Source organism: Molossus molossus, unplaced genomic scaffold (genome assembly GCF_014108415.1).
Source record: "Molossus molossus isolate mMolMol1 unplaced genomic scaffold, mMolMol1.p scaffold_m16_p_20, whole genome shotgun sequence".
NCBI classification, from domain to species: Eukaryota; Metazoa; Chordata; class Mammalia; order Chiroptera; family Molossidae; genus Molossus; species Molossus molossus.
In genome coordinates, this window is record NW_023425356.1 from 13287870 (window position 1) to 13301674 (window position 13805).

Genomic DNA, 13805 nt, shown 5'->3' on the forward strand with positions numbered 1-13805 from the left:
CATGTTATTGCCATTTGGAAGCTTAGGCTCCCCATGTGGTCTCCATAAGCACTGCAGGGAAACTGCATTGTAGGCCAGTAGGGATGAAAGTCCTAGCTCTCTATTTGACCTTTCTCACACCACTCCAGCACTTATTATAGTCTTGTTGGGGTGGGAATATAGGCTCCCCACTCAGCCTTTGCTGAGGTTAGGGTTAGGGGCCATATTTGTATTTTGTGTTGACTGGGGTATAGTGATTATTATCTAAAAGTTTCATGTCTTGCTGGGCCACCCCTTTCCTGGTCCTTTGGCTAGAGAGAGCAGCTCTTGTTGGGTCTTCCTTTGTCTGCACTGTTGGCATTTCCAGATTGTTGGCTTCTTCAATTCCAAGCCTGGAATATATGAGGCAAAAAAAAACAAAAAACAAAAAACCCCAAAGAACTCACCATTATGTCTTTTCTTGGGTCACAAGTCCCTAGCTGATCTGTCTTTTTATATTTGTTTTATATGTAATGTCCAGGGGTTTTTGGTTGCACTTAGTGGGAGGAATAGGGAAAAGTATGTCTATTGAATCTTCCCAGAAACAGAAGTTCTCTTTGGCTATCTTTAACCACTTTCCTCAGTGGGAGCTGGAACCATGTTTCCATATTCCAATTTATTGACTAAGGACCTACTCCAAACAACCCAGTTGGCTGGAGCCATAGCATTGCTACTGGGCTAAATTTTAAAATTGACATTTCCTTAAACCTAAATAAAATATTAGCCCACATAGTCTAGCAACACATTAAAGAATATTTTTTGTTTAAGCAGGGTTTTCTTTTCCTAAGAGTACAAGGATGGTTTGATTTTAACAAATCCAATGATATGACTATATTGATGGGTTAAAGAGAAAATCCATGAGATCATTCCACAAATGCAAAAATATGCAACTGACTGAATTTAACAGTCTTTCTGAAAAAGATTCTTTTTTTTTTTTTATCCTCACCCAAGGATATATATTTTTTGTATTTATCTTCAGATAGAGCGGGAGGGAGAGAAGGACAAGAGAGAGAAACATCAACGTGAGAGAGACACATTGAGTGGTTGCCACTCGCACAACCCCAACCAGGGCCGGGGATGAATTGCAACAAAGGCACATGCCCCTAGCGGAACCAGAACCCGGGACTCCCTGGTCCTCGGCTGACGCTCTAACCATTAAGTCAAACTGGCCAGGGCAAATTCTTTTTTTTAATCCTCACCCAAGGATATTTTTCCATTGATTTTTAGATACAGTGGAAGGAAGGGAGGGAGAGACAGAGAGAAAACATTGATGTAAGAAAGATACATCAATTGGTTGCCTCCCACATGACCCCAACTGGGGCAGGGGATGGAACCTGCAACCCAGGTATGTGCCCTTGACCAGGAATCAAACCCGCAACCCTTTGGTCCACAGGTCGATACTCTAATTGCTGAACCAAACTAGCCAGGGCCTAAAAAAGGTTCTTAGTAAAATAGTAATCAATGAATACTTTCTTTAAATAATTAAGATATAAATATCTCCAATTAAGTCAGCATGGCACTTAGTAGTGAAACATGAGAATCTTTCTCATTAAAATTAGGTCATCCATAACACGTCTGTTATTTAACCTTGTTCAGGGAGTCCTAGCCAATGAAATAGTCATAAATAGGATATAAGTCACATTTTCTGGTAATTATACTTTTATTTCCATCATCTTCCACCATGTTGTTTCTCCTTGGAGTTGACATTAGCTATAGGATTGCTTTGTTCATTCCCTAGCCCCAACCATTTTTTTGACTCTTTCCCTTCCCATGTTTTATCATCAACTGATAGAACTATGTTCAGGGTCATCTCTTATATACTTTGTTTTCTTAATGCTGTGAAAACAGTAGGTGCCCAGTGAATATTTTCAGATTAACAATCCAAAATGTGGTATTAAAAATTAAATTAATATGTATACGTTACATATACCCCAGAAGATAAGTCAGCAATTTTGTCTTCTTAAGGTTTGTTCAGAACCTAATACTTTGTGATTGCACAATAAGTATTTGACTTACCAATTTTTGTGATAAGATCAAAGTAGCATATCCTAGAATACTCAATGTTTTTAAATTGGAATTTAGTCACATCATAATTGCTTTTTTAAAATCCTTAGGTATACCTAAAGCTTTCAGCTAAAAATCCTGTGGGTATTCTAAAATAGTCTCAAAATTTGATGAGACATATGCAATCAAAAAGAGGCAAGAGTAACCTGAAAAATTACATTAGTACTCAATTATGGTTTCACTTTGTAACTGTCACTCTCATTTCTAACTCACCACACAACTGTCTAAAACATGGGAACAGAATATACGCTTGTTCTTTCACACTTGTTTCTAAATTTAGCTAAAAATTGTTTGCAAGTGGTTAACCAAACGTTGAAATTTCTACATTAGAGTACATCAATTATTTGTCCTCTACAGGAGATTTGTGGTGCAACCCATGAACACAGACACTCCAGTTTAGTTATGACAATAAATAATGAGCTAAGTCCTGCATCTAATCTAAGATTCCTTTACCAAATCAAATGTTTTTTTTAAAATTGACAAAACATTAAGTTTAAAGTTTACCTCTATTCCAGAGTGTCCATCTCTGATAACATCCATCTGTCTCTTGAATAGTTCTAAGACAGCTTTGTAGACCAGTTCATACTGTTCCTGGAGAGGATCACACACCAGAACAAAGGAAAACAAACAAAATTCTTGGTGAACTACAGAACCAGATTTCAGAAATATCAACACCAATCAATTGTAGGATAGTAAACCTCAAAAGACCATTAACATTAATTTAATGAAAGTGCCGTGTTTGTACAGCCCATTTCAAATTTCAAAGCACTGTTAGGCTGCTGGAAACAGCTAAATATTTGATGTGCTTCTAACAAATATATAAGGAAGAAACTTGCAGCATGTTGTTTCTGTTCTAACCCCATTTTCTTACTTATCTTTCCCTCATCATCATCCCTCTACTTCTTTGTTTTGTTTTTAAATCCTCACCCAAGGATATTCTTTCATTTATTTTTAGACAGAGTAGGAGACAGAGAGAGAGAGAGAGAGAGAAACATTGATGTGTGAGACACATCAATTGGTTGCCTCCCGCATGACCCCGACCAAGGCCTGGGACCTAACTATAACCAAGGTACGTGCCCTTGACCGGAATCAAACCTGAGACTCTTTGGTCCGTGGGGAGACACTCTAACTGCTGAACCAAACTGGCCAGGGCTCATCCCTTCATGTCTGTTTTCCTTGCTCATATGTTAAAAATTTTATTTCATATTGGATGCCTTTTTTTGTGTGCGAGCCACTTTTACCTTTTCTGGGAAAAAGGTAGATAGATTGTGGTTGATGGGTAGATAGATGGTTTTAATATGTATTATTTAACTTGACCCTTATAATTGATCTATAAACAAGCTAGGCTATTACTCCTGTTTATAGACAATTTGTCCAAGGTCATTCAGAAGTAATTTACAAGACTTGGGTTAGAACTTGAATCTTTTGACTCTTAGTTTAGTGCACTTAGATCAAACTACTGAAATTCAATCATAGCAAAGATAGCAAAGAAAAGTAGACCATTGGATAGAGTTTGAAAATGTATGGTTATAAAATGATTTCACCATCAAGAAATGAGCCCTCTACAACTATAATGTTCATGGGTGTTTACTATTCTATTTTTGCCTCTGTACCTGCCAAACACTTGATTTTGTAAGTACTTTTCATCTGAATGAACCTATTCAGGGTTTTCCCTGACTCTTTACACACTCTTATAGAAATACAGCATAAGTTTTCCAAAGATAATTTTAGCAGGAGAACAATGCATCTCTGTCAACTGAGACAAACATTGGTACACTCTTTAAATTTGTTAAGAACAGAGAAGTCACACAGGAAGCACTCGTCTGGTTACTGTGCTATTTCCTGGTTAGTGTGGTGTCAGAAAAGGTAGCTACAGCCGGTAAGATGTTTGTTCCACTAGTCGCTGATAATGCCAAAATGTGAAGGCTAACTTCAAATGGTTTCAGCTGTCTTCCAACTCTTAAAAATAGGCCTGAAATAGACTTTTTCTAAAGTGGGTATGGTTTTATTTATTGATTCAGTATTATAATTTAATTTTACACAACTTGGTTGCACACATTGACATGGATCAGCCTTCTTTCAAGTCTGACAGCCCTGAACTAGCCAATGCTATTATTTCACGTAAACTTTCCCCCTCAGGTTGAATATAGAACACACCTACAGTCAACACATGAAAAAAATTATTTTTTTCCACTAGCTATTAGTGGAAAACCTGTGTGGGCCAAACAGAAGGTTTGTATTATAATAGCTCTTCATTTTTTCCCTTCAATTCACAGCTTCTAGATGAAACTGTCTGAACTGCCACTGTCAATGGTTTTACTTCTGAACCTATGTGTCAGTTCGTTTGCCTTAAACACATTAGGGTCTTGCTATTTAAGCAGTAAAAAGTAGTTCTAACAAATTATGCAAAAGTGTCTGGTACCTCATATCAATACATGTTTGATGGATGAATGAGTGGGTGAATGATAAACTATATCTTAAGGATGGAGACCATTTAGATATATGGGTAAAATGATTGGTGAGGAAATATGGGTGAAATTGACATTGTGGAAAGTGAGAGATTTGGGCTGGGACTGTTTCACCCCGGGGGGAGAACTTGAACTCAGAAAGGAGAGGAGGGCCCTGGCCGGTTTGGCTCAGCGGTTAGAGCGTCGGCCTGCGGTCCGGAGAGACCCGGGTTCGGTTCCCGCTAAGGGCATGTACCTTGGTTGCAGTTTGTCCCCGGCCCTGGTCGGTTGTGCGGGTGGCAGCCACTCGATGTGTCCCTTTCACATCGATGTTTCTCTCTCTCTCTCTCTGTTCCTCTCTCTCCCTCCCACTCTATCTGAACAAAAAATGGAAAAATGTCCTCGGGTGAGGATAAAAAATAAATAAATAAATAAATAAATAAATAAATAAAAGAAAGGAGAGGAGGAAACAGGGGAAGTGCATTACCAATGGAGTGAATGAGTGTGAACCATCTGTGCTGGGTTAGAACGTAATGCTACATATGTAATCATATAAATGGTGTGACTGTAATTATTTTTTTTTAAGTATTCACAGAATAAGGACCAGGAGAGACTGTAGAAAAATAGTAACAGTAGCTACCTAGATAATAGGATTACGGTTTATTTTACTTTCATTTTTCATTATTTCCTAAAATGAACACAGACTGCATGCTTCAGATTCTACTACGACCTCTTGAAGTAGAAACTATCGCTGATTTCCTATGGTTTCAGAAACAAATTACTACTACAAAGTTTCAAGTTAACCTGACCCAACTATTTCTTTCTAAGAACTTAAGCAACTTGTTGATTTTTTTTCCAACATCCTTTGTAAGAAATATTATATTGGTTTCTTAATATTTTCTGGAAAGTAAAATATAAAGGATGAAGGGAATATGACCCAGGGCAAGGGATACTGGAAAAAATATTGGGATATTCTGAGTTGGAGGAAATAGGAACAAACTAATGCACTTAATCGTACATTGGTGTTATGGCTAAGCAGTCGGCTGGTTTTGGATCCCTTACTACTAAACAGAGAGGTGGGGCAAGACTCAGACACATGTTATGACGCATTCATCATCGTCCATACCTGAGTTTGAACTAAGGAAGGCCTCTGTGTTCGCATTTCCTGGATCAAAGCAAAAACACTGAAGTTTTCAGGAATTATCTATCGAATGAAAGGAAAAAAATATCTTACTCCTTTGTTTCTATCTTTGTCAATAAACTATTGCCACTTTCTCATAGTCTTGTTACTTCCATAATATCTGCTCTCCTAACATGGGATAATATCAGAAAATAGATATTTTTTTAAATTAATGAAGAGTCTCATCACTTGTACCATGGTTTACAGACTAGAAAAGACTGAAGAAACTCCAGGATGATTTCACATGGGCTGATCAAAGGCCCAAAGTTAAAGATAAAATGAAGAAGAAGGCTCAGTAGATGCGCAAGTGTAAGCTTTACGAAATAAAAGAAGTTGGCAGATAGTTCTATGGCCCATATCTTAAACTTCCCATTTCTTGTTAGACTTTTAAAACATGACGTATAGATTGGAACACAAAGTTTGACCGTGGTAAATTGAGTGCACTAACGCAGTTTGGATAAAGGAAGGTGACGGTGTAACTTAGGGCAGTGGTCCTTCAACCAGGCATCGGAACACCTGGAGAGCTTGCTGGGCGCCAACTGATTTCTGTTTCGATCCATCCCAGGTGGGGCCTAAAATTTGCATTTCTGATGCTGATACTAACGCTGCTTGTCTGGGGACCACAGTTTGACAACCACCAACTTAGAAACTGATTCAATCACCTGACAAAGCAGGTCTACAAACAAGTCAATATTAGAAAAGGTGAAAGCAGCAAGGTAAACAAGTGGGAAGTGCTTGCTGAGAGAAACTCACCCCATCCTTCAGCAGCATCCACGTATAGTCGATTGCACAGATAACACCAGTCCTTCCACAGCCCGCACTGAAATAAAAAATCACAGTGGGAGCATTTATGGTTGCAGACAGTGGATCATTGACAGTAGCTGGCAAATTTCACCAGCAGAGCTGAGGAAGAGAAAACCCGGAGACAGTAAAACTTTCACTACCATTTTCTGAACATGTTTGCAAATTACCACATGCCGTTATGAACTTCAGGACAGGTCCTGGGCAACTTGCTCACAGCCAGAGTCTCTAGAGCTGTGTTGTTCACAAGCTACTTACCAGAAAAGTATCCATTTAATTCTCGGGTTGAATTTATTATAGTTTGTTTCTGTTATGATCTGTCTCTTTCTACCACTCTTTTCTAAGCTTCGTTCCTTTCTCATCAACTGGAAAAAGCGAGGTGAGGAGAGGAGCCTACATCTCACATGCTCACACCTTAGCTTATAACAACGTCTGTCTCCCTTCAGTTAAAGCAAGAGCCCTGGCAGACTGGGGCACTTGGGTTGTTCTGGGCTGAAGGTTCACACACAGCATCATACCTGCAGTGAATGCATATGGGAACACTGTCATCCTCTTGGTAACAACGTACATCCCAGATGAGCTCAAGAATAGGGTCTATAGAGGAAGGCACATCGTGGTCTGGCCAGTTCTTGTAGTGAAACTGGTAGATAGTTCGAGTTTCCTATGAAAAATTCGCCAGAATGAAAGGAGAGGTCAAGGCTAGGACTCCACCTCATTCCACCACTCTCACTCACTAAGTAGCATCTGTTTCCTTTCTGCAATTTATGCTGCGTTCTTCCCCACAGACCTCTGCTGACCATATGCCTTCGAAGAACAGTTAAGTGATTTCAGGCCACGTATTATGGTCTGTCCCTATATGTCCCACTCAAAAGAGGAGGTAGAAACGAAGATAGTCCAGACCAGAGCTTCCCAACCGGGAAACTTCAGACAGGTCACAGATGCTGACACATTAAATACTCTGTCTCAGACTGGGCACCTGAGCTCTCAAGTTGGTTCCCAGCCTCCATTCACCCTACAATTGTTTTATACGTGGCCATGGTGTGCAATAGATTGGGGAGCCTAGATTACACCAAAGGTCTCTTTTGAATGTGAGGATTTTTCCAGAACATCAAAGGCCCCACTATTCGCCATCGTCTCATGACCAGCCCGAGTCACATACATATTAACCTGCCTGCTCTCTGTAGGCTTTTGAATTTACCAAAATTCTCTACTTACATTGTTGAACTTGACTTTCAGAGTCCTGATTACATAATCAGATTTTCTATTTTCAGCTTCCTGAGAAGTAAATTAAAATATTAGTTATTTCAAAGACCAAGATGAAAAAACTACTGTCTGTAAAGAGAGCCTGGAGGACCGGCTCGGCCGTGTGGACACAGCATCATACTCACACAGGAGACGGAGAAAGGGCCAACTTGCAGCTGCCTCTCTCCAGGCTCCGCCCAATAGCGCTCACACTTTTTCTGTTGCACAAAACAGAATATAGTGATTTCCCTCCATGCATTCTAGTCTCTTCTGTGTAACAAAACCCAACCCCTCATTCAGCCATATTTCAAGAGCTCAGTAGCAACATGTGACTGGTGGATGCTGTGTTGGTCAGACAGGGTTAGAAGCTCTGATTGACAGTTAAAGTTGTCTGATTCACACAATGGGAAGATGAATGGTTACTTTCAAAAGCATATTTTTTGTTTTTGTTTTTTTGCATTTATTTTCAGATAGAGTGGGAGGGTGAGAGGGAGGAAGAGAGAGAGAGAAACATCGACATGAGAGACACATCAAGTGGCTGCCACCCACACGACCCCAACCGGGGCTGGGGACAAACCGCAACCGACGTACATGCCCTTAGCGGGAACCAAACCCAGAACTCTCTGGTCCATGGGCTGACACTCTAACCGCTGAGCCAGACCGGCCAGGGTGCTTATTTTTATTTTAAAGCAGAGTCTACTGGGAAAATGGACAAAAGGGGTCCTTAGGAGTTTTTTATAAAGGTCTTGTCATTTGGTATTCCTAAACTGAAAACTAGCCAGATGGACACACATTTTACCTAGATACACTTAAGTTCTGCTACTAGTGTTCCCCCTTCTTATTCTTTGTTCCTTTCCCTTTACTAGAAAGAACTCACCTTCCCCATTTCAAACTCCATGCATGCCATGACAATGATCTGGGGAGATGAAACAGATAGAAACTTAACCATTGATGCTTTTAGAAAGAGCAGTTAATACATAGATCCCAGGGTCAGAATGTATTAATTATTCTTTTCTGTTTTTTTTTTTAACCAAAAAAGAAATCTTGATCGATTATAAACTGTTGCTCCTATCCTTCCTACTCTCTGTCCTCACTTCCCTTTTCTCTATTCAAATCAATAAATTTTTATTAACAAATGAGCCCGTAAAGATGAGAACTTTCATTTCCTTGAAGAGTGACTTTGTGATTTTGACTACAAGGCACCGGAACATCGAAATTCTAGTGACTGATCAAAATAAAAAAGCACTCATCTAACACATAGGAAACCTCAGTCACATATTCTCATGCCCTCATGCCCTCTCTCCCTAGCAATGAGAGAAGATAGTAAAAAAGTAACTCTGCTCTTACCAGGGCGTTGTATTCCCAAATCATCCTCCAGAAGTCCAGGAGAGTTGTAGACAAAGGTCCCTGGGTGGCAATATAAGCCCGGGGTCCATAGACTCCCTAAAGGGGAACAGAAATTACACCGGGTGACTACAACTAATACCCTTCTGTTCTTGTCTCGTATATTTCCCCCACCCTTTTTTAGGTATCTGGAAAAATATGGTCTAGTATCCTCCCCCATTTTTGCAGGTACTAGAGAATATGAAATATGGAGTATACCTTAATGAAATTGGCATTGATGTAACTGGAGTGCTCATCAGAGGTTATTAAGGACAGCTCTACGCGGCTATGATCATCTATACATAATACAAAGAAAGACATAGTACAATTCAGAGGGCTTGGTCAGTGAAGTTAGTGGAAGTCAGGACTAACACTGTGAACAGTGGTTTGAAAAGTGAGTGAGTGAACGAATGTTTTTTGTAGTCATAAACAGTACGAACTCACTTGTTAAAGCCATGTTCCAGGACTGAAAACAGCAAGCGATGGGTAAAAAGAGATAGGAAACATTGAATTTGGGAGAAATGAAACTTACAGGGCAAGATATCCTTATATCTGTTTTTCTTGACATTCTTGGGCCTCTCGGCCACAGTTGTTGGGTAGGTTCTGTCTGCCTTGTACTTGGCGGCTAGTCTTCTCAGCTTCTGTAATAAAATTCCAACAATTAAATCTTCCTGAAGAAAAGAGGTAAGGAGCTATCTCTAGAGAGCTTTTGAAGGAACCAAAGTTGGAACCAAAGGCACCACCCTAAAACTGCCTTTTTGGGATATTAATTTTAAACTGTTTCTGAAGAAACAGGACTCAGACACAAACTTTGACCCTCCCCCTTTAACTGCCCAAGAGATTCGGACAGAGACACCTGCTTCAGGAAGAAGATCTTAGGACGTTCCCCTTGGTCTAATTTGTATGAAGCATGGGGAACAGAGGGCTTCAGGCAGGTAGGTCCCTGTGTCCCACTGTTTCTGAGCTGCCCAGTTCCTGCCACGTGTGTTCCCCTCTTCCTCAAATACCTGTACATCGCCCATTCTCACTTCTGAAATCTAATACCCAGTTCCCCACCTTCCTCCTTTGTTAAAAATGTCTTAATACCCAATGCTGCCTCACCATTTTTGGAATTTTCATTTATATATTCCCCACGCACATGTATTAAACTTTGATTTTCTCTTGTTAATCTGTCTTTGTTAATTTGGTTATTAACCCAGCCAAAGAATGCAGAAGGTGGGAGGAAAAGTATTAATATTTTTTTAGCCTCCACACTTTCCTTCTCCACTACCTAAACATTTCCATTTCAGCTTTTTTAGCATCCTCTAGGGCTGAGTCCATGCGTGACAGAGCTTCCGAGCTAAGGATGGAGAGTCCAGGGACATTTGGAGAAGTGAAATGATCACACTTACTGCAGCTGAGCCATGCATAGCTAAGACTTAGAGGTGAAACTGGTGAATATTTTTAAAAAATCAACATTTTCTGAAGGCAAACTATAGGCACCACCCAAAGGGTCATATATTAAAATTTTAATTTACTTTTTTTAGAGCGGTTACAGGGCTATATTAAGTAGAAATTGAGCTTAAGTGGAATAAAATCTCTCTAGAGTTAGAAAAATTTCAAAGATTCAGTCCCAAAAGCAGTCATTTTTTTAATATGACCCAAACATCAAGCCCACCCCATCAACCAAACAATGATCTCTTTCTTTCTTTCTTTCTTTCTTTCTTTCTTTCTTTCTTTCTTTCTTTCTTTCTTTCTTTCTTTCTTTCTTTCTTTCTTTCTTTCTTCCTTTCCTTTCTTTTCTTTCTTTCTTTCTTTCCTCACCAGATGACACTTTTTTTTTTATCCTCACCCAAGGACATTTTTATTTTTTGTTCAGATAGAGTGGGAGGGAGAGAGAGGAAGAGAGAGGAGAGAGAGAGAGAGAGAGAAATATCGACATGAAAGGGACACATCGAGTGGCTGCCACCCACACGACCCAACCAGGGTCGGGGGCAAACTGCAACTGAGGCACGTGCCCTTAGCGGGAACCGAACCCAGGTCTCTCTGGACCGCAGGCCGATGCTCTAACTGCTGAGCCAAACTGGCCAAGACCAAACAATGACCTTTAAATAGTACCATATTCTGCTGGTAGAATAGGGTCTGGGTTAGTCAGGGGTAAGCATAATTTGGTTGAACAAGATTCCTTAAGATAGTGAAGTAACTCCTTAATATTATTCCCATTTGTCAATATTATACTATACACCAAAATTTCAGGTCAGAGGAAATGATGGTTCTTCTTTAGCTCCTTCTTATAAATCAACCTTGTATAACACCTTATCATTCAAAGACGCAGGCAGGATAGAAAGAAGTTAGGGCAAACTCCAGACAAGTGGACAGAGGAAGTTTTCTCCTGGAGCCCCCACCTCCACTCTTGATCAAAGGGAAATAGTTTATGCTAGGAAACTCCTGCAGTGGCCACAGAAGTCAACAAAACAAGGGCTGGCTAAACCCAGATCAGTCCAAGATGGAAGAAAAATAGACCAGAGAACGACCCCAACGTTCATCATACCATCTTATAATGAAAACTGACACAACAAGTTCGAGGGAGACTGAAGGGACCAACGCCATGACACTTCTGGTATAGACCATACTAGGAACAAGGGCCCCCTCAACCAGAAGGTGGGGTCAGAATTTGGTGCCACAAAGTTTTGAAACAACCCACCCTTGGAAACACACAAAATCCCAAGAACTCACTGAGCCAACGGGCAACTTGCTCCCTCGTTTGCAGGGTCCACTTGGAAGCATGCTCTAGCTTCTTCCACGGTGCACCCTGTAGACTTGCAACCGGGGGCAGAGGCGACTCAACCGTGATCCTGTCTCCAGGAGCTCCAGTCCTAGTCTTTTTTTCTGTACCTGAATAAAACTTGCTTTTGCTCTCACTCGGACTTGTTCTTGAATTGTTTCCTGTGTGAGCCAAGAGCCCGGAGCTCCTGGTTCCTGCTGGGGCAGGGCCAGTGCCCAGCACAGAACTGGTCCAGTGACAAAACCACGTTTAATAGATCAGACCTTTGGGAACCCTTACTGAAGTTGAGAAAGATAAGGTATAAAACATCCGTGACAGCTAATAAATATTTGTTGAGTTTAACTACAGAACATAATTGCTATTATTTCCCCACTGTTTAATAGTCGGTCACGTGAAGATCATGAATTACTTCTATGGGTCAGATGGCTCAGCGTTTACTCAGTTTTTATTCTCTTAACTTCCTTCTTGAAATTTCCTCCTCCTGTGGCCCTTATTAGTCTACATTATCTTGGTTCTCCTCTTTTTCTCTGACTTCTCTTTTCCATTTCTCACTCTTACTGGCTCTTAATCCACTACCATCTTTTCACTGGGAATTATCCAAAGTTCCTAAGCTAAGTCTTCAACTCTCTGCTCTTCTCGCCTACATACATTTGCTCAGAAATATCATCTACGCTTATAGAAGGCATACCAATATTGTAACATTTAATTTAACTGGTCAAAATTGAATTATACTTCCAACCCCTATTGGATGTCTCAAATTTCTATACTGAGATTAGATTACTAAATTTCAATCCTGAATTTACACCCATGTCCTAGACATGTCCACTTGGGTATTTTACCATCGTTGTTCCCACTGTTGATGCCAATGGCCCTGCCTTTATCCCAGGTAGCCATTCTCTGGAAACTGGGAGTCACTGTTGGTTCCCCCTCCCCCCAATTCCCACCTCCGATTCGGTCAGCAAGTTCCCCCGATTCTTTCCACGCACTGTCTGGCCTTCCTCCCTGAGCCCATTATATGTGCCTTACCTCAGGCCCTTTCCCTTCGAGGCTGAACTGTTAATAGTTTCTAAACTCACCCTCCCACTTTTCTGTCTTTCCTATTGAAATTCGTTAGGCATGATTATGCCAAAATAATCTTACTAAAATATTACTGTTTTAATCTCTCTCATGCTCAAAACAACTTCAGTGAACCCCCCTTGCTACTAGGAAAAGCTCTCCACTCCTTGGCCAGGTTCTTAAGATTCTCCCCACTTGGACCCTAAAGGGAACCAAAGTTTTGCCACCCTGAACTGCCTTTTGGGGATATTGATTTTAAGCTCTTTCTTAACAAACAAGACTCAGAAAGAATCTTTGACCCTCTCCTCTTTCCTGTCCATGAGATTCAGACAGAGAAACCTACTTCAGGAAGGAAATCTTAGAATGTTCCCTTTGGTCTAATGTTAATCAAGTATGACAGACAGAGGGCTCCAGACAGGGCCCTGTTAGCTAGAAAACCCCTGTGCCCCACCGTCTCTGAGTCACCCAGCAAGGAGTTTCCTGCCATGTGTGTTCTTCCTCAACTACCTGTAAATCGCACATTCTCACTTCTAAAATCTAATACCCTGTTCCCCCCACACCCTTTCTCCTTTGTCCAAAAATGTCTTGTGTACACAATGTTGCCTCACTGTCTTCAGAATTTTCATGCTTTATGTGAATTCCCCTGTGCATGTATTAAACTTTGACTTTGTCCTGTTAATTTGCCTCTGTTAATTTGGTAGTTAGACTAGCCAGAACTTCGAAGGTGGAAGGACAAGTATTAATGTTTTTTTAGCCCCCACAACATTCTTGTGGATTTTCAGACTTGGATTAGGAGATGCTGAACTCATAACTATACTGCAGGTTTTGACATCAAGATGCATTCAAATGG

The 13805-nt window shown here is 40.5% G+C and overlaps 1 protein-coding gene across 4 annotated transcripts in view; it reads right to left on the minus strand.

Moving 5' to 3' along the window:
• PTPN22 (protein tyrosine phosphatase non-receptor type 22) overlaps positions 1 to 13805 on the minus strand; it is a 65321-nt gene that overhangs the window by 27489 nt on the left and 24027 nt on the right. For 3 of the 4 annotated variants that reach the window (XM_036272062.1, XM_036272060.1, XM_036272063.1), the window contains 10 exons: positions 9668 to 9776; positions 9355 to 9431; positions 9100 to 9195; positions 8630 to 8668; positions 7899 to 7970; positions 7726 to 7785; positions 7029 to 7171; positions 6463 to 6529; positions 5656 to 5733; positions 2587 to 2673 (listed from right to left, as the gene is read on the minus strand). In XM_036272062.1, the coding sequence (XP_036127955.1) occupies positions 2587 to 2673; positions 5656 to 5733; positions 6463 to 6529; positions 7029 to 7171; positions 7726 to 7785; positions 7899 to 7970; positions 8630 to 8668; positions 9100 to 9195; positions 9355 to 9431; positions 9668 to 9776 (828 nt within the window). The remainder of the gene's footprint in view (positions 1 to 2586; positions 2674 to 5655; positions 5734 to 6462; positions 6530 to 7028; positions 7172 to 7725; positions 7786 to 7898; positions 7971 to 8629; positions 8669 to 9099; positions 9196 to 9354; positions 9432 to 9667; positions 9777 to 13805) is intronic. The other variant, XM_036272064.1, reaches the window with a different exon arrangement.